This window comes from Alligator sinensis, unplaced genomic scaffold (assembly GCF_000455745.1).
Source record: "Alligator sinensis unplaced genomic scaffold, ASM45574v1 scaffold1770_1, whole genome shotgun sequence".
NCBI classification, from domain to species: Eukaryota; Metazoa; Chordata; order Crocodylia; family Alligatoridae; genus Alligator; species Alligator sinensis.
This window is the reverse complement of record NW_005843094.1, coordinates 132,260-152,406: the sequence shown is the minus strand read 5'-3', so window position 1 is coordinate 152,406 and position 20,147 is coordinate 132,260. Positions and strand designations below refer to the sequence as shown.

Sequence of the window (20,147 nt, the reverse complement as noted above, 5' to 3'; positions counted from 1 at the left end):
CGCACGGCGGCGCCGCGCGTGGAGGGGGGGGGGGGGGGGAGGGGCGAGTGGCGAGTGAGAACTGCGCATGGGCATTGGCAGCACTTTTCTCAGGGGCTGCACCACTAATCTCAGGGGGTGCACGTGCACCCGCATACACCCCCGATCATTGCCAGCTGTTGGGAGGGATGCTTCATCTTGTGGTGAGGGGCTAAAACTAGCTGTGTGACAGGGAGAGGGTAAGAAAAGCACAGCCTTGGGGCTGGGGCCAGCAGTTGGGTTTCCGCACCCTAGGACTGCACTGGGAACTATGCAGAAGTTCAGGACAGTTAGATCAGTCTAAAAATTGGCCGACCTAACCTAAGTTAGGTGTATCTCATAGGTAGGGTTAACTTAGATTGAGTCAGCCATTTTTAGACCAGTCTAACTGGCCTAAATTTCTGTACAGTTTGCACTTAAATTAACTTAACTAATGTAAGGTGTGAAATAAGTTAGATCGACTGGCTATTTTTAATTTGATCTAACCTCCCCAGTGTCTGTATGCCCCCTCAGAGGTGCACATAGTGTTTTATAGCATATTCAAATGATAGCAACAACCATATTGGAAGACCTGGAGATAAAGTAGTCTCCAAGATGATTAAAACAGTTTTGTCTTATTGTAGATTTAGGGGTGAACTGTGTTTTGACTAGGCCTATTCATAAAAACTTTGTTGGAAACAATTTTCTTTCAGAAAAAATCAAATTAAAGAAAAAAATTCCATCAGTGTGAAAATATTTCAGAAAATTGTGTCAATTTTGCCAAAATTAACTCCTTTGAGGTAACTTTTTTGCTTTGAATCTTTATTTTTATAGGTGAATGAAAAACACTCAAAATGGAAATGAAACTTTTTGACCAAAATACATATTTTGAATGTTTTGTTTTCATTTTCTTTTTGAATATTCCTATTTTGTCCACAGATGCAGCCTCATCAGACTTTTATTTGAGTCCATATTGCATCTGCCTCAAAGGAGTTTTTCTCCCCTCTCTTTGAGGTCCTTTTCTCCTCCTTCCTTCCTAACCTTAAGGCTAGAAACAAAAATTACACAGAAACCAGTATGAGTGATCAGAAACTGGTTCAAATCTGTAACACAACAGAAGTTCAGTGCACATAAACCACTTTCAAAAAGATTGAAACCAGTTTAAGATAAGCTTGGATGGATGTAGTATCAGAATTAATTCATTTAGGTTAAATCGTTTGATTGAACTTCTGGCCCAGATCCTCTCCAGATTCAAATTAACTCACAGTCCCCGAGCATCCCAAGATGCTTTGCACCTCCACTGCAAACCTCTCCTTGCAGAGTGGGCAGGCTAACCTTGGCTCAAGCTATCTAATATAGATGAGCAGGGAGCCATACTTTAGCATCCTCTAGCTTCTGGCCTGAGCCACTGCAGGCATTTGGCTGCATTTCCAGAATCAAAAGTGAATGTCTGTTCACTTGCTAGGAGCCCGGGACAACTGCCAGCCATAGCTTGGAGAGTGAGTAGAGATACTCTTAAGTGTCAACTTGTGATGGCTCAAACTGACAGGTTTTGTGAACCAGATAATTCCTTTCCCAAGTTTGCATCAGATCCCAACATAAAGTGGTGTCAGAACAGTAGCATAGTTGAGGGGAGGCAACAAAAGCAGCAGCCTTGGGCACCACCTTTGGGGCTGAAGAGTACACAAAAATAGCACCATTTCACCTGGCATCTGGCTGCTTTGCCACCACCAGTAACACAACAGCCGGTCCTACTCTTTACACCATTGCTGTTCGGGGAACAGAGCTGCCAAATCTCTGGGATTTTAAAAGAGCTGTGGCATGATTCTGCAGTATCTTAGAAATTTGGTCCACAATATCCTGCAAGACCAGACTGCTTTAACTATGTTATGGACTACCATGTTGTAACCTGAGTAGTTTTTCCCATGTATCTATGTAGGGCTTGTCTTAATTTGTCTGTCTGGGCAAGAGTGGAACAATGGTTTGTTTTCATGCAGCACCAGATCTAATCACTGTTGGGACCCAGGAAGCATTAACTGAATTCCAGTTCTGATTCAGACAGCCTGATAAGACTACCTATTACTTTTTAGCCGTGTGTAGCAGATACATAGATTAGAGACCTGAATGTTGATGGAGATGAGGCTGGCTTTGCAATATCATTATTTACCTTCGTCAAATACAGAAGAATCCAATCATGCTTGTATTGTAGATGTTCCTCTTAAGTTTTTGTTCCCTAGAATATTAACTCACTCAATGATGATGATAATAACAAAACATTGAGACCAGGAAGTAAATAAAGATGTTCTTATATAGAACACCAGCTCATATCTGTCTTTTCTTTTTTTTCCTAAAGATACAGATATTTTAGAAAAAAACAGTATCTCAGTATATACTGGAGCTGCTATAAGAATCCTTTATCTGCTTATGTATAAAATGCAAGAAGCACAACGAGAAAATAAAATTGGATTTGATGCACCTTTCTTTAACATATAACATTAGAAAGGAATTATATCATTTAATATGGCTAAATAAGAAAACTGCCTAGAACTGCAGCATGTAAGGCTTCTAAATGGGTGTGCATAGCAAGCTCTTCCCCATTTTCAAAGGATCAAAGATAGAGGCTGTGCTTGTAAAAAAAAAACAAAAAAAACAGGATTACAAAATGTGCTTGAAAATAAAGACAGTACTCATACATTATAAATGTTTACAATCAGTAGAGAATCCAAAACATGTTCTCAAGACTGATCAATCAGGCTTTAGGCAATAATGAAGGAAATATTTTTTCCTCCACCCAAGTTTTCTGACTCCCCTGTCTTTTGGAGTTATATCTTTGATAAGATTTAGCTAATTGTTCAAACAGTATAAATGTTGTTTTCAGTAATGTTCTGATATGCATTGGTGAAAATAAATACATTTGTTCTTCCAGTCACCAGAAATTAGTGAAGCAATACTTGTTTAATTATGAAACATATGTGTGTGTTGTTAGTTTCCATCTGTCTGCTTGCTGATTTACAATTAAATGACCAGAAGAAAAAGATATGTCCTATGGCAATTCTGGGGAAATGATTCATCTCCAATGTCTCTGTTCTACATATATATATGTGGAGACAGGGCTTGTGTATTATGGGTAGATGAATATTAGGGGTAGACAAACTACTCATGGTTTAAATACACTTGGTCATTGTGAATTCCAAACTTTGACTCAAAGTTGCACATCGCACCTTGGGAAAAAAAGGGAACAGAGAAGAAAATCTAATGTGGAGGATGGAAAGAGCATGAAAATTAAGTACAAGGTGATTACAATGAAAACAAAAACAGAAGAACCAAGAAAAATGGAAGCTGAAAGAGGAAAAACAAATTCTAATGAAAACTAAATCTGGTTTTCATACTGTATTTCATACCGTATCCAGAGTATTTTTTTTCGCTGATTGGTTCAGGAAGGGAATGGAGTTCTTCTGTCCTTGTTTTTAAATATCAGCCTTTCCTTTTGCTAGAAAAACACTGGGCCATTATACCACTGTTATGTAGGTCCAACTACATTAACAGTAATGGAGTAATGCAGTGGTGAATCAGAGACATTTTTGTTTCTAAACCGAAACATTGTTACAGGGAAAAATGGATTTAGAATTAAGAAAAAAAGATTTGCAAACTCGTGCTGTTTGTGATGTTCATAAAAAGTTCAAGAGGTTCACAGAACCTTGCATTCTGAAAGGTGTTCTCATCCCTAATAAAGATGTACAGTGCAACTCTATATGGCTATGTAGATAGGTACCACATTATCCGTTTCTCCAATTTCTTTCATCTTTCATTGTTCTTTCTTCTCTTTCTGTGACAGCAGCGGCTAGAAGGAAAGGCTTTTAAACCCTTTGTAATTCTGGACGTAGAAAATATAGGTATACGTAGAGTATAGGAGGGGAGCTATCTGACATTTAATCTTCATGAAGACTGACAAAGAGAAGATAGCTAGCCTTCCGCAGTATTTTTAGTTTGATATTCCGTGGTTCTTTATTGATCATCACCAACGTCCGTCACTGTGTATAATGATAACTGCTTCAGAGGCAGAAAAGAGGAGGTTGAATAAGGCCTTCAGGACTGTCAGCTTCTTGCTGATGGATTTGTCAATAGTTACTGCTTCCTCATTCCTTTGTCACTGTGAGCATCTTGAACAGTCCTGCACGTGGACAAGAGTAGTCACAGTTGATGGGAAGAAGACTGTTCTCCTGGGAACTGGCACTTTCCAGTCTTGATTTCTACTGTAAAAGGGGAAGAGGAATGAAGCCCATCAAAAGTGGCTTTATGGAGGAAACTACCAGTTCATTGGACTGTTTTTTCCTGTTTTATTTTATGTTTTGTTTTAATAAAGACATTTTAGTGAATTTAGACCTGGTAAAAAGTCTTGACAGGACTGGAGAAGACTAAACCTCTTTTCTTAATCCATAAAATAAGTCAGTATTGACCAGAAGTGTTTGACATTTCATAGGTATTATGTGATCTGTGAAATGCATTTGTGGTATCAATTCACTTACTTTTTGAGCACCATGTGTATGTCTGCTTTTGGATATGAGAGAGTATTGGCATCCTTGTTAAAATTCCCAGAGAAATGAAAAGCTGAATGGAAGAGGTGTGGACAGGAGACTTAATTAATCTGGGTCGGTCTCAAACTGATGACTGAGAGATAAAAGGCTTCATGTCCACCAAGTGGCTTTTTAAGTTATTACTAGCTATGTGCATAAACTTGATTTAGCTGGAGAACTGTATAGGAAAGATCTTGCAGTTTGTCTTTTGAAAATTTTAACCTTGAAGTCTCAAATGTAACAATTTTATACAGAGATTCAAAAAATGACACCTCCATGCGTTAATATTATGTTCTTTATCATTATGCTTGCCACTGATAAGAAATCATTTATAAACCTATACCTTGAACATGAGTAAATATAAATACTTGTTTAAGACTTAAAATACCTTCTAAATTGAAAACAACTATGCATTTAAGCTCCAAGCCAATGATGTTTCCATTTTAACTTTTCATTTGAGAAAAACTCACCTTCTTTCTTGAGCTTTGTAGAAACACCCAGTCTCTGACAACTAGAATTTCAGTTGTTGTAATTTGCTGACCTTTTTCTTTCCCCCTTCTTTTTCTGTGTTACAGATGATGACTTTTTCCATGAACTTCCAGAAACCTTTCCATCTGATCCTCCAGAGCCTCTACCCCATTTTCTTATTGAACCTGAAGAAGCCTACATTGTAAAGAACAAGCCTGTGAATCTGTACTGCAAGGCCAGCCCTGCCACCCAGATCTATTTCAAGTGCAACAGTGAATGGGTTCATCAGAAGGACCATGTGGTGGATGAGAGAGTAGATGAAACTTCTGGTGAGAGTTTGTTGTTGTTTTTGTTGCTGCTGCTGTTTTCTCTTTTGCCAATATGGGCTCTGACAGATGTGCAGGCCCCTGCTGTAACTAATGGTGCTTTACATATTGCATCATAGCTGGTTGGTAGGGTTGGAAGGGACCTGAGCAGATCATCAAGTCCGAACCCCTGTGCTGGGGTCAAATGACCCTGGCAAGGTGTCTATCTAGCCATGAGTTAGAGCACACCTCCCTCCCTGCCCTGGACCCAGCACACATTCACCTGTTGGGTTGAGGGGGGAGTTGTGGGGAGGAAGATAGAGCCTGGCTGCAGCCAAGGAACCCAGTCCCACCCCGCCCAGCTCTGGCTGTGTGCACGAAGGGAGGGGGGAAGGGGAGGGGAGGGGAGAGAAGAGGAGCAAGCTGTAGACTGGGGTTTGCCTCACCTGAGCTGAAGGGGAAGAGCAGGGGTAGGGGGGGCATGAGGCAGGGGGGCTCCAACCCCTCCCTGCGCCACCCCCCACACCTAGCTCAGGCTGGGCAAGCCCTAGCCTGCAGCTTGGTCCTCTTCCTCTCTCCCCTGTCCTTTCCTGCAGACAGCACTGATGCACCACAAATTAATCTCAGGGAACACAAGTTCCCTAGGACAGTGGTTCTTAACATTTTTCCTACTAGGACCCATTTGCCAAGATCTGTGGCTTGTCCCAACCCACACCCCCCTGGCCCTGCTGGTGCATGACCCACAGTCCGGCTGCCCCCTGCCCTGCTGTAGCCTAGGTGCCCGACCACTTTTCCCCCAGTGCTGGCAGGCTTTCCCCCCCCCACACACACACACACACGTGCACGCGTGCGCGCACACTCATGCACACATGCACCCTCCCCCACCCCACAGTCTCCAAGCCCTGGCCCTCCAACCCCCCTGCTCCTCATACACTTACCTGCATCCGGCTGCTGGGGCTGCTCCCATGACCCTGCCTGGCTGCATGCTGGCCAAGCTCCCAGCAGCCACTTGCAGGCTGGAACACTGCAAAAATGTGGGTTTCCCCTTGCAGGCTGGAATGCTGCCAGTCTGCAAGGGGAAACCCATGCTTTTCATGTGTTTTCGTGGCACAGGCTCACAACCCTTAGAAATATACTTGCAACCCACTTTTGAGTTGCGACCCACAGGTTAAGAAACACTGCCCTAAGGCACTCCAAAGTGGAGCACTTTCATCTGATCCCTCATTTAAACAGGGTTAATTTGTCGCGTGATTGGCTGTTTTTAAAGCACTCTGCAGCCGTGTACATGTGTCATGGCACAGCTATACATTGCTTTAAGGGGGCTGATCATGCAACAAATGTAACTTCTGTCTGTGCCCTATGTTTTGCTTAAGATCTCAGGTCTAATGAATTTTCACTGAATCCAAGGCAAGGTTGGATTCTCAATCAGTGTTTCCCAGGCCAAGGATGTGGGCAGTCCCCTGCTGCTGCTCAGTGGAATTTGACATTCAATGGCATTTGTGATGAAACTGACAAGAATGTCAATTTGGAGCAAAATAGTTTTAAAAGCGAAAAAAATTCCTCTGAAATCCTGCTTTTCATCCACATCTTTTCCTACTCGGTTCTTTCCTGCCATGTATTCCAAGCTGCTTTCAATGTAATCATCATAATAATACTGTGGGAACAAATTATAAGTACTCAGTTCTGATGAGCTTTTGGATAGTTTTTATTCCTGGATATAATATTCCTTCAACCAGGAACACTATTGACTTCAGAGCAAGCAACTGACTCCTATTCCTTTATACTCTGCTGCCTGCTTCATAGAGGTCATATTGAGGAGACCTACAGTAAGTTACTAGGAAGAAAAAGAAAGAGGATAAGAGCTAAGTCTTACTCTAATCAATGCCAGAATGTGCTAACTTCCACGGAAGATGAATAGGGCCCTCAAAGTGTAAGGAAAATAAAGAGACTTGAGCTGCAAACAAGCCTATCTTGAAGGTCTGATTGTTCCAGTTTAGAAAGACTGGTAATCAATAGAGTTTGAGTCACGTGCAAGGGAGAGAAGTGGGACTTATTGCCATCTTGACGGCTATGAAAAATAACTGGATATCAAGCAAGAAGGTAGTTTTCATTTGGGAATTGCACCACCACTTGGTCTAATTACTCAGAAAAATAACTCCACCAGATGTCTTGGAAGTCTCTTGTGAACTGAGTTTTATTTGTTTCAGCTCATTTATTTGCACAGAGATCAAAAGCATAAGCTTTTAACAGTACTGTGGTGCTCTCAGCTTGAGGGAGAGACTCATGGGGGGCGTGGAGAAGAATGACTACAGAAAGAATCTGAAGGAAACCTTGGATCTGTTTAAATGTTAGTGATAGGATTTTTAGCATGTTTGAAAGTGTCTGTAATACAAAGAAGACTGGTGACGGAAATTATTCTGTTAGCACACCTCCTATTTTCATCATTATTATAAGAGTGGCAGCTCACCAGAATAAAATTCCCCTTGCCTGTGGCAGGGGGTTGGTTACCCATACATTCATTCTTTTCTGAGCATTAATATTTGGGATCTGATTGATGCCTAATCTGGCTACTACTTACAGCCAAAGATCACCATTTAAAATTAGGAGCCCAATTCTTTTCTCAGTTAATTCCTGCTCTTATTCATTTTTCACTTGAGAAGGAATTTTCCACATAAATATACTAGAAAACCTGGATTTGCTTTCTCACTGTAGCCTTGAGGAAAACAGCCATCAATCATCTACCTCAGAAGATAAACCTTGGTGACAAATTATTTCCTTATCTTGATTGCAAGGCATGGTATGGAAGAACACAAAAGAGTAACCACATTTCATTTGTGCTTACTCAATAAACCACCCCAGTTAGTGGTGTCAGAATACATTTTCCTGAGGACTCTATTGCTCAAGGCTCCAGATTTAGTGTTGGTACGGCATATATAGGTAGAAATAACATCTGCTTGTACTAGCTTCCTAAGTCATGATTAAAAATGGAGGATATCTTTTAAACCAGGGGTGTCAAACTCACATGGCCCCATGGGGCCAGTCTGTAGAGCAAATAGGAACCACAAGCCAAACCTGCATACCACATCCAGAGGATGTCCTGGAGTGGTTGGAGTAGGTGCCACATGCAGTGTGTGTCCTGGACTAACTGTTCGGGAACCATGCTGCATGTGGCACCCACATCCACTCAGTGATGGATCCAATGCATGTCATGGAGTGGCCAGAGCAGGCACCACATGCAGCATGGCCCCAGAGAAGCTGGAGCAGGTGCTGCATACGGCATGGTCCTGGCCCAGCCACTCTGGGACTACACTGAACATGGTGCCCTCTGGTTGTTCCAGGACTGTCCTGCATGCAGTGCCTGCTCCAATTCCTGTCTACTCCATGGCAAATCCAGCTCGTGCCCCAGAGCAGCAGGTCAGGGACTGTGCTGTACATAAGCCAGTCATAAGGCTTGCTCTGGTCACTCCAGGATGCACGCTGGATCTGATATGGAGCAGATGTGTATTGGAGTGCATGTTGTATGCAGCATGGTCCCAAAGCAGCCAAAGCAGGTATTGCATATGGCTCACAAAGCCATCCAGCACATTCTAAGTGGTGCATGTGGGTCATTTCAAGACCCTCAGGAAGTATCAGGGGTCAGATGATAGAGCTCCATGGGCTGCATCTTTGACACCCCTGCTTTAACCGTTTGAGTTATGCCCCTTTTAGGATATCTCTGTCTACTTGAATTTAAAATGAGATATGTAACTGGATATTTGAACAGGCCAAGAAGTCACTGTTATCTGAAAAGTTCTAAGTATATGTTGATCTGTTACACAACCCAGACGAAAAGAAAATGGATATGAAAATCCCACTCCCAAATTGGTAAGAATATTCAAGGTATTAATAAAAAATTCCCTTATATAATTAGCATGTGGGCTCATGGCAACCTGATTCCTGAGCTACAAGGACAATCATATCAGCTACAAGTAAGGGCCAGATGGTGAAAAATACCTGGACCCCTTCACTCTCAAAACTTTAATTCGAACAAATATGACCAGACAGAAAAACAAGGCTCTGAAATATCTTGAATGAAAACATTCTGTAACTTTTTGTACAGGAGGAAGTTAACATCAGCCATGTCTAAACGAGATGCTGACTGCACTGACTTATTATTACTGCAGCAGCTTGTTACTACTGTGCCGTAGCGTTGCGTGGCATGATGCGATGCTACTGTGCAATAGTAACAAGCTAGCTACTGTGTAGTCAGCATCACCAAAAAGCTGATCAGGAACACTACTGTGTATGCAACTACTCATAAACAATGCATACTCATGAACGAAGCAAGGACAAGGAAAACAAGACAGGTAATAAAATGTGAAAGAAAAATAGTAAAATCTGATCAAGCATTCTTTCCTAAAACATAGGTGATAGAGATTACAGGGAAGGGGAAAAACTATGAAACAAAGATCTGATGCTAAGGGCATTTGGTACTGTAACTTATCTTGTAATTGTAACAGGTAAAGTGAAGGAGTGTGAAATGGTGGAATATATTTGGGGCTGTCAAGGATTATGTGTCCATGAACTCTGAACTTTTGGAAGCACAGACTGCAAACAACTTGTGCAGAAACAGTTGTATCTTTCTCTAATAAGGAAAGTTTGTTTCCACCATTGATAAATAATGAGACTACACAGGCGGTATGTCAGTTGTGATACAAGATAGATAATAAGGGCATGTGCACACATGCAAGCACATGCGCTTGCACCAGCTCAAATAGAAGCGGTACAAATTTGAGCTGGGGCTTTTTGCCTCAGTGCAAGTGCCCAGACATGCACTTTGTTGTGGAGCAAATTATGCCACTTGGGGCAAAATAACCTTGCCTGGCTCCTCCCAGTTCCACAGCCAGGGGGAGCATCTGTGCTGGCCAAAGCAATATAAAAACCTGCCCTGGCCAGCAGCTCAGAGCTACTTGCCCTCAGGAGCTTCTAGGGCCTGGGTAATTAGTATCTGGGGACACTACCCCTTGTGTTAGCTAGACTGCTCAAGCAGCATTCCAAATTCACTTTTTAAAATAGGCCAAAATCCACATTCTTCCACAATTAGAACACAAGAGAGAGAGAGAGAGAGAGAGAGGGATTGATCAGATGGGCAATGTTTTATTGCTATATTTACAATGTTAAAGTAATTTGGAAGCCTACCAGTCTCTCTAGCATCATAATAAATAAATCTTGAAAATCTATATGTTTTGTTTGCTTTTGGTTTCCTTATCACATGCTGGGTGTCTGATGGGGGGATGTGGGATTTGCAGGAGGGGGGTGGAAAGCGGGCTGAGGGCATGTGGGTGGGTGTAGAGGGATGTGGGATGATGCGGGTCAGTGTGTGGGTAGGTGTGGGGGGACTGTGGGTGTGGAGGCTGCTTAGCAGGGGTGGGTCCTTTGTCCCCCCCACACAACACATAGACTACCCTGCCTGCAGGATCCCAGACCCCGAGGCGCTACAGCTCCCCCTCAGTCCTCCCACTGGTCTACAGCCCCCTGCTCATTCCCCTGCTCTTCTCCAGTCTCCAGAGGCTAGAAATGAGCAGGAGATGAGTAGGGGGCTGGAGACAGCAGGGGAAGTCTCCAGCTCATCTCCAGGGGCTTGTCTCCATCTTTCTGCTCATCTCCAGCCCCCTGCTCATTCTCCTTCTCATCTCCAGCCCCCTGCTCATTCCCCTGCTCATCTCCAGTCTTGGGAGGAATGAGCAGGGGGCTGGAGATGAGCAGGGGAGTGAGCAGGAGGCTGGAGACAAGCCCCTGGAGATGAGCTAGAGATATTCCCCTGCTGTCTCCAGCCTCCTGCTCATCTCCAGGCTCAGGAGGCTGGAGACAAGTAGGGGAACTTCTCCAGTTCATCTCCAGGGGCTTGTCTCCAGTCTCCTACTCATCTCCAGCCCCGTGCTCATTCTCCTTCTCTGTCTCCAGTCCTCTGGAGGCTGGAGACAAACAGGAGTATGAGCAGAAGACTGGAGAAGAGCAGGAGAGTGATCAGGAGGCTGGAGATAATTTGGTGATTCCCCGGTGGACTCCAGGCTCCTGATCACTTCCCCGCCTGGTTCCAGCCTCCCACACTGCCCGCAGCTTACCAGCAGCAGTGGTGGGGGCCACTCAGGGCCTCATGGCACAGCCTCCTGTCTGGAAGCTTGGGGGTGCTGCAGCTGTCACCTGGGGCTCAGCACCACTCAGCCTGAGCAGCCAGAGCTCTGAGACAGTGCACAACATCCTGCCGAGTTGGGCCACACCTGCACAATGTGTTAGCAGGGGTGCCAGACAGCTTGGGCCGAGCCCTGCTGCCCCCTACATGGGGGGGCTGTGCCATGAAGCCCCAAGCTGCCCCAATCACTGCTGCTACTGCCAGTGAGTATGGTGGGGTTGGGAGAGTAAGTGGGGAGCTGGAGGAATGAACGGGGGGTGGGCAGAATGAATGGGGGGTGGAGGGAATGAACAGGGAGCCAGGGGAATGAATGGGGGGAACAAATGGGGAGTTAGGAAAATGAATGGGGGCTAGGGCTGGGTGGGGCAAATTTGCAGCATGGGAAATGTCTTTTTGTTTCTGCACATGCCTTTTGCAGAGTCCCAAAGGGGTTTGAGATGCTGCAAGAGGCATGTGCGCGCTCATCTGGATCCGCCATAAGGATGCAGTCCTGCTCCCATGAAGATGCTTGTTGGAAAGAAATATTAATGTTTGGCAGGAGTAATTTTATAAGAAGGGAAAAAAGTATCTCTCTTCAGCTTAACGTGAAAGTTATGGTTACGAATTAGGGTGTTCTATCTTTGTGCTTTGCACAGTAGAATATTTAAAGAGTGCATAAAGCATTGTTTTAGGCCTCAGATTATGTGTAGGCAAACTCCATGGGAGTTACTGACCACTATATAAAGGAGCCCCAAATAGCAAAAGGTGACTAGATAGTCCAGTCTATCCTCTTATTAAACTAAGTTGACCTGAAAAGAGAACCTTACGAAAAAGCTTAGAGTCAAAATGAGAAGGTAGAAGCATCTATCTGAAAGATCTGTTTTTTGATCTTCAAACTCTTTGGAATTTTTTTTATTAAAAAAAACAACTTTAAGTGCTTTCTTAAGGAAGTTTAAATGGGGGCTTTGTTACTCTTCAAGGCACAGCACCTCTGGCTGCCTCATTTCCTGAACGAATAGAATGGCAAGCCAGAATGTGGTCCTTTTTATGTTCTTACGAAAGTATTTTGACATTAACGCAGGAAAAATATATATAAAGAATGTGAGGGTTGGCAATATTTTGTTTTAAAGAGAGAAGATGAAAGTACTTATAAGGGAACATATTTGATTTTATGAGTGACTATCATAAAAGATAACAGCAAAGAAAGGAAACAAAAATGCAAGACTAATGCTTTTTCAGCCAAGAGAATTTCATTGACACAGGGCAGGAAGCTTAAGAGCATCGATAATTATAAGTGCAATTTGTGCACATTTTTCAAATTATCAGGCCTCTGAAAATGGTTGTGGAAAAGGGCTTTCTTTGTATATATGTTCTTAAGCAAAAAAAAATTCCCAAATAGCCCAATTGCAATATTGATAGTGTTCTAGGTATATACATGTTATGCCTCCACTGCCTTGTCCTGTGAACAGAAGGACATACACAGGAGGACTTCTGAATCAGAAAGGACTTTGCAGTAGTGTAAGTCAAAGAATGAGAAAATCGGAAGAATCAGGGAACTTATTTCTGCCTTTTCATATCTGATGTGTTTTTGAATGGTTTCCTCAGAAAACTAAAAAAACAAGATATCTTATTAAATAGCTTATTAAATAGATGTATTAGCCAATTTAGCCAATACTGTTGTTTGCCTAAAACTTCTGGGTCCTCTTGTTCAGGGAGAAGACGGCATAAGGAATCTGCTTATGTCCTCTCTGTATTTACTAGCAGAAAACATGTATGCAGAGGATTAAATGAACAAAGCAATGAGGAGGGCTAGAGGGTCTGAGGCAGGGGTTGGCAACCCCCAGCATGCATGCTGAGCATGGCACGCAAGGCCATTTTGCTCAGCATGCCACGGCCAGCCACAGCTCTGGGTAGCTGCTGCCAGGGCTGGCAGCATCCCAGCTGCCTGCTGGGAGCAGCCTGGGCTCTCGGCTGGCTGCAGCTACCCAGAGCTGGGGCCGGCTACAGCCGGGAGGCTCCAAACAGCTGTGCTGGTCTCCGGAGCCCAGGCATCAGCTCTGTACCGGCGCATGCACCCACGCCTCAGAGCAAGTGTGGGAGGAGCCTAAGGCAGCACAACCCCAGTTTCTCCCCTGCTCCTGGCACAGAGCTGATGACTGGGCTGTGGAGCCCGGCACAGCTGTTTGTAGCCAGCCTGGGCTCTGGGCAGCTGCAGCTGTGCTGGGCTGCACAGCTCCAGCATCAGCTCCATGCTGGCGGCAACTGTACGCGCACCTTGGGGCAGGCTGCACTGCCCTGCTGTCTGCTCCAAGATGCACGCGCAGTTGCCACCAGCGTGGAACTGATGCTGTAGCTGCAGAGCCTGGTACAGCTGTTTGCAGCCTGCCTGCTGCTTCCTGCAGCTGCCCAGAGTGCAGGCTGGCTACAAACAGCTGTGCCGGACTCCAGAGCCCAGTCACCAGCTCTGTGCTGAGAGCGGGGGAGAGACCGGGGTTATGCTGCCTCAGGCCCCTTCCCCACTACCCGCTCTGAGGTGTTGGTGCATGTGCCAGTACAAAGCTGATGCTGGAGCTCCGGAGCCCGGTGCAGCTGTTTGGAGCCTCCAGCAGCTACCCAGAGATGGGATTGCTGCTGACAGCCACAGAGCCCGGACGGGTGGGCAGGGGCTTTGGGTGGCAGGCAAGGGGCAGCAGGGCTAGGGGGCAGGGGCTTTGCCTGGGGCGCAAGAGACACAAGCAGGGCATCCTGCCATGTACCCCCTGCCCTCATTTTGTTTTTCTGGCATGCCGGCACTCCGGCACCTTCCAAGGTAGCCATTGTGGTGTTTTTTGGCACTCTGACCAGAAAACATTGCCTACCCCTGTGAGGTACGGTCATGCTGCTAAACAAGAAAAATATGCCCTTGGAGCCATTGGTCTGAAGCCAGGCCAGGACTCCCATTCCTCTTTCTATGAACTTCTAGTAGCAGGGTCTCATGAGAATGTAGGATTTTAATTTTAGCAGCACAGCAACAGGAAGGAGCAATGTATAGTGAAGAAGTCTTCTGAGCCATTCTGCCCATAGCAAACAGTTTGACTGAAGGACTTGCCGCTTGAATAATTCTCCTTCTGGACTTTCACAGCTAGATGCCTATCCAGCCTTCTCCTAAAGACCCTGTAGCAGGGGGGGCTGCTCGGGGTCTGTCTACTGACGGCCCCGCCCACCTGTTCTGAGCCAACCCTCCACCTTCCCGTCTGCCATGCCTTGTTGTTAATTGATTAATGATCTTAATTAGGTGGAAGGCTGCCCATTTTCTTGCCCCGGTGCTAGGGGGCACTATCTGCAGTTTGTGACCATTGTTCCTTGTTACCCCAAGAGGTGCCCTGGTGAACAGAGCATCTCCGATCCTTTGCTGCGTCCCCCTAATAAATTTGTAGGTAGCCACAAAATCACCTCTCATCCTTCTCTTGTGGAGACTGAAGAGGCCCAGGTCCCTCAGTCTCTCCTCATAGGGCTTGTCCTGTAACCATACGAGTGGCCCTCCTCTGGACCCTCTCGAGTCTATCAACATCCTTCTTGACGTACGGCACCCAAAACTGGACACAGTACTCCAACTGCGGTCTGACCAATGCCACATAGAGGGGAAGTATCACCTCCTTGGTTCTATTTGTCATGCAGCTGCTGATGCATGATAAAGTGTGGTTAGCTTTGATGAGGATTTCGTCACACTACATCATTACGTCATGTTCATCTTGGAGTCCACTATGACTCTGAGATCCCTTTCAGCTTCTATGGTGCTGAGAGGGACTCTCCCCAGCCAGTAGATGTGCTGAATATTTTTGCATCCTAGGTGCAGCACTCTGCACTTGTCCTTGTTGTACTGCATCCTATTGTGTACTGCCCACTTTTCTAACCTGTCCAGTTCTGCCTGCAATCGTTCCCTACCCTCTGCAGTGTGCACTTCACCCCACAATTTAGTATCATCCACAAATTTGGACAGAGTACACTTCACACCCACATCCAAGTCACTGATGAAGATATTGAAGAGTACAGGTCCAAGGACCAAACCCTGCAGGACCCCACTGCCCACATCCTTCCAGTTCGATATCAACCCGTCTACTACCACTCTCTGGGTGCGACCACTAAGCCAATTTGCCAGCCACTGGACCATGTAAACATCTATGTCACAGCCTCTTAATTTATTTATGAGAATGGGATAAGATACCATAATGAAGGCCTTCCTAAAATCCAAGTATATGACATCCACCTCTACTCCTGCGTCTAAGCATTTTGTGACCTGGTCATAAAAAGAAATCAGATTAGTTGGGCATGATCCACCTGCTACATCTGGATGACCTAACCTAACTGATTAGTCAGGCATGATCCACCTGCTGCATCTGGATGTAGAGCAATCCTACGTGCTGGTGTGATCCAGCATGTGGGGCCCTGTCATTGAACCTAGAGGTCTTCTCACAGATCCAGAAATCTTGAGGCAAGGGAGAGGTGGTGGTATTAGTTGCTGCAGAAGCCATGCCAATTAATACTGCCACCACTTCCCCAGTGATAAGTTTCCAGACCTGTGGGGAGCACCTTGGGTAGGATGATATAGATCTGTGAGGCCAATTTGGCCTGTGGGCCAAAGGTTGAGCACCACTGCTCTAGAACAGGTCTTTACTAGCCCTTGTGGAGGTACGCTGCCAGGCCTGCATGCACACCTGCTGGCTGTGCGGCTCCCATTCCATAGGTAAAAACAGGAAACCTTCAGGGCTTACTTTTCATAAGCACTAGCTGCAACTGTTTATTTGGCTGTTCATACCCCAGCATTTTGGGAGATTGGGGAAATCTTTGGCATTGCCTTAAAGGCACAATGCCTTTCAGTTAGGCTAACACAACTACCTTTTGACACCTTAGCTTGCTTGCTTTAATACTGGTCCTGAGTTTTGAATATAGGAGAAGGATAACCTGTCACATGTCCTCTTGACCTTTAGCATATTTCATAAATAAGGACAATTCTTCCTAGATTTGAAATAAATCATTTAGATTACTTCCATTCTGGAAATATAACCAGCTTCATAACCCTGTTTCCAGTGTGAAAATAGCTCTAAGGTGGAGTAACTATAAATAGAAAATGAGAGTACAAAAGAGAGTACATAAGAGTACAAGGGTGTAATTCCATTGCAACATTATCATCTCTAAGAACACCACTTAAAGTGGTTTGTCATAATACAGACACAAAACAAACTTATATAACATTTTGCTTATCACTCATGATACATAGATGTCAATTTTCTGTCATTTCCCTATCACCACCCACATATCATTTCAAGCTTCTTTTCCGTCTTTAATCTTTTTTGTCTGCTGTTGTTTTTGTATCACATCTCAATTCATTTTAGTTTTAGTTAGGTGTCTGAAGCAAATTCATTTTCTTGTACTAAATACTAAAATGGTCTTCTACAAGAATGGTCCTAAATGAGAGATTACTGTTGTTTTGGCTGGTAATTGTTTGGATCATTAGGATAGAATACTGTTGGATTGTTTTAGTAAGGTTTGCCACAGATTATAAAAACAAGTTATATTTGTTCCTTTAGATTACATTATTGCCATACATAAGTTGCTTTACTTTTGATGTAGTGTCAAATCAAAACCATTAGAAACACTACTTTTCCTTACTTAACTTTTTTCCAGCAAAATATTGCTAGTTCTCATTGCCAGTTTTTTCAATAAACTTTCCTAGCCCAAGTCATTTCAATGCAGTTTAAAAATGTGTCCTTATATTTCTTCCCAAATGTTCTTATTAATAGTTTTCAAATGTTGGCAAGTATGAATATTATGTGCAAACTGATGATGGCACTTCAGTAGTAATTCAAAATTCTATCCAGATTGCAGTCTAAATGGAGAGTGTTATAATTGAATTCTATTTAAATAGTAAACAAACATACATGGTCCAAAAAAGTGCCTATGAGTGATTTAAAAAAAAACCCTTCGATAATTTTATTTCTAGATAGGACTATAACTCTCAAATAAGATGCACGGTGTTTACTTCAGTTTTTTCTTAGAACGTGAAAAGAGATGTGTAAAGTTACTCAATTCTTTTTTGTTAGTTGACATCTAGACTGCTGTCACTCATATCTTCCTCTTCATGTTCATCACTCCCAGTGGCCATATAGGAACCTCCCATGATGATAAGGACCCCATAAGCATCACTGCCAAGGAAAACTCTTTCTACTTACAGCTATTACAACTTCTAAACCAGGGAATCTCGATCCTTAGCTGGTCAAGACCAAGACAACAGCCAACAGCAAAACCCCGCAGATATTTTTAAAGATGAAAAAAACCCTTTCCTTTTTATTTGCACACAATGAACTATTGCCAGTTTACAGAAAAAATAAATCTTTGAACCTGCACAGTAAAGTGTAAAGAACTGGTATATTTGGATACACAAAATCAAGATGGTAGCTGTTTTTGCAGATTTAAGTTGGGGGGGGAAAACCCGCTAATGCTATCCAAATGGGAAAAAAATCCTAATAAATCACTTCACTGATGATATCAGATAAAATTATATTAGCTTAGATGAAGTAAAATGCGGTTGAGAAAAAATGGGCATATAATCAAAGCATACACATTCTGTTCATTGGCTTGCAGAAAGCCTATGATAGTATGCATGGAGAAAGTCGGTGGGCTACATTAGTTGAATTAGGAATCCCCAACAAACCAGTTGAACTCATTAAAGTTTGTATAAATGAAGAAATAGAATTAGTGCCTATAGAAGTACATTGGACTCCACCCCTATTAGAACTGCACTGAAGCAGGGAGATGGTCTGCTTGTGATCCTATTCAACTTAGGAGTGGAAAAAGTAAACAGGAGAATAAATAACAAGAGGTTACTTTAAAGAGAAGCTCCAGGTGGGGGAGAGACTGCAAGGGAGAAAGCTGCAGGAGAGCTGGCCAAGAGAAGCAGGAACTATGAATGCTTAGTGCAGAGCTAGTTGCTCTGCAGTAGCATAACAGGATAATGCCTGCATTGTCAGGAGGAAGCCTAATGCTATCCTTGTTGCTCCACAGTAGGACTGCAGGCTGGAGCCCTGCAGGAAAGACAAGGAACTGCTACAGATAGGCTGCCATGGTGACCAGGCAGGGAACATAAGCAGAGGGCGCCTGCAGTCAACCCTGTGGAGTCACCTGACCAGAAAAGGACTGGACCTGGGAGAAATATAAGCCAGGGCCTTAGCAAAAGGAGGTTGGGTTGGCCCTGGAACCTGCAGAAGGAAGAGCTCCTGACCTGAGAGCTGCAAAGGAGAACCTGGCTGACAGCAGAGCTACCTGGAAGAACAGCTGGCAAGGTGTGCTGCTAGGCCTAGGTTTGAACCCAGTTGAGCTAATCCGTGTTACAGCCAGGGAGTTTATCCTTTTGGTTACAGTTTGTACTAGTGGTTGTGGTAGGGACTGTGAGGGATGGTTTTTTTTTGGAGGTCCCATTAGTGCCATTGCAGCTACCCCCTGGGATGAACACTTTGTTACAAGCTCTTGTAAGTGAAAATATGAATGATATAGAAGCTCTGTATACCTGACTAACAGATGAAGCAACAAAAAAAAAATTAAAAATCAGACTCCAAGTATGCTTGGATAAAACACGGTATCTACTGGTAAATAGGACAACAGTAAATTTGGGACCTCACATAATAAACAACACAGATTTCAAGCAAGGGACCCAATTTAAGTCTTTAGGTTCAATCATAGCACAGGATACTAATATAAAGGAAGAAATTAAAAGAAGAATGCAAAACAGGAAATAGAGCCTGCTTTGCATTATACAAGCTCCTGTCATCCAATCTCCCCTCAAGGAAAACTAGGCTTCAGGTTTATAAAACCATAGGGAATTTTTACATGTTCTCCAGGGATGTGGGCAGTGGGGAGCAGAGGGAGGGTGCTTTAATTAGAGCAGATCCAAGAGCCACCCTAATTAAAATGGCCAGACCGTCTTGTGTACTAGCATCCCCATGCTTCAAAATGGCAACCCGGCCACAGTTTTGAAGCTCAGGGATGCTGATACATGAGACATGGAGCCTGCCTGTAATTACCACATTGAGGTAATTACCAACGCGCTGTAATTACAGTGTATCAGAGCAGACTCCTGACTCCTATACAGACACCTGTACTCAAGCTTTATGGTAGTCAAACCTAGGTTCTGTCACAAGATGCTAATAAATCGTTTTGAAAGCAAGATTTTACGTGAAATCTTTGATGCACAGTATGATACTGTAACATAAGAATGGCACATTGAAAACAATACTGAGTTATATGCATTGTACAAAGACCCAACCCTGATGCAGGAAATCAGAGCACAACTACAGTGGGGTCCCTGCCAGCTGGGACCCCGAACTCCTGCCACCCTGCCCTGGGCCCCACTGCCACTGGCCCTGGGACACCAGTGCGGGTCCCATGCTCCCACTGGCTCCCCGCCCACTCACTCCCAGTACCCCCTAGCCCCGCAGTACAGGTCAGGGGAAGCACACCACCCCGAACCCCTGCTCGCCAGCAGGGAAGAAGCTGGTGCTGAGCACAGAGAAAAGCAGCCCCTCACCCACCCCATGGCCAGCGCTCCCTGCTGCAGTCACTCGCAGCCCATGCGGGGCTGTCTGGAGCAGGCACAGACAGCCCCACACAGGCTGCAAG

The 20,147-nt window shown here is 44.3% G+C and overlaps 1 protein-coding gene across 1 annotated transcript in view; it reads left to right on the top strand.

Annotated features, from left to right (window-relative positions):
* Positions 1 to 3,612: 3,612 nt before the first annotated feature.
* UNC5C (unc-5 netrin receptor C) overlaps positions 3,613 to 20,147 on the top strand; it is a gene marked incomplete at its 3' end in the record, with an annotated part of 146,084 nt that continues 129,549 nt past the window's right edge. Inside the window, exons 1-3 of the mRNA XM_006037290.1 lie at positions 3,613 to 3,732; positions 3,833 to 3,890; positions 5,147 to 5,368. Coding sequence (XP_006037352.1) covers positions 3,613 to 3,732; positions 3,833 to 3,890; positions 5,147 to 5,368 — 400 coding nt within the window. The remainder of the gene's footprint in view (positions 3,733 to 3,832; positions 3,891 to 5,146; positions 5,369 to 20,147) is intronic.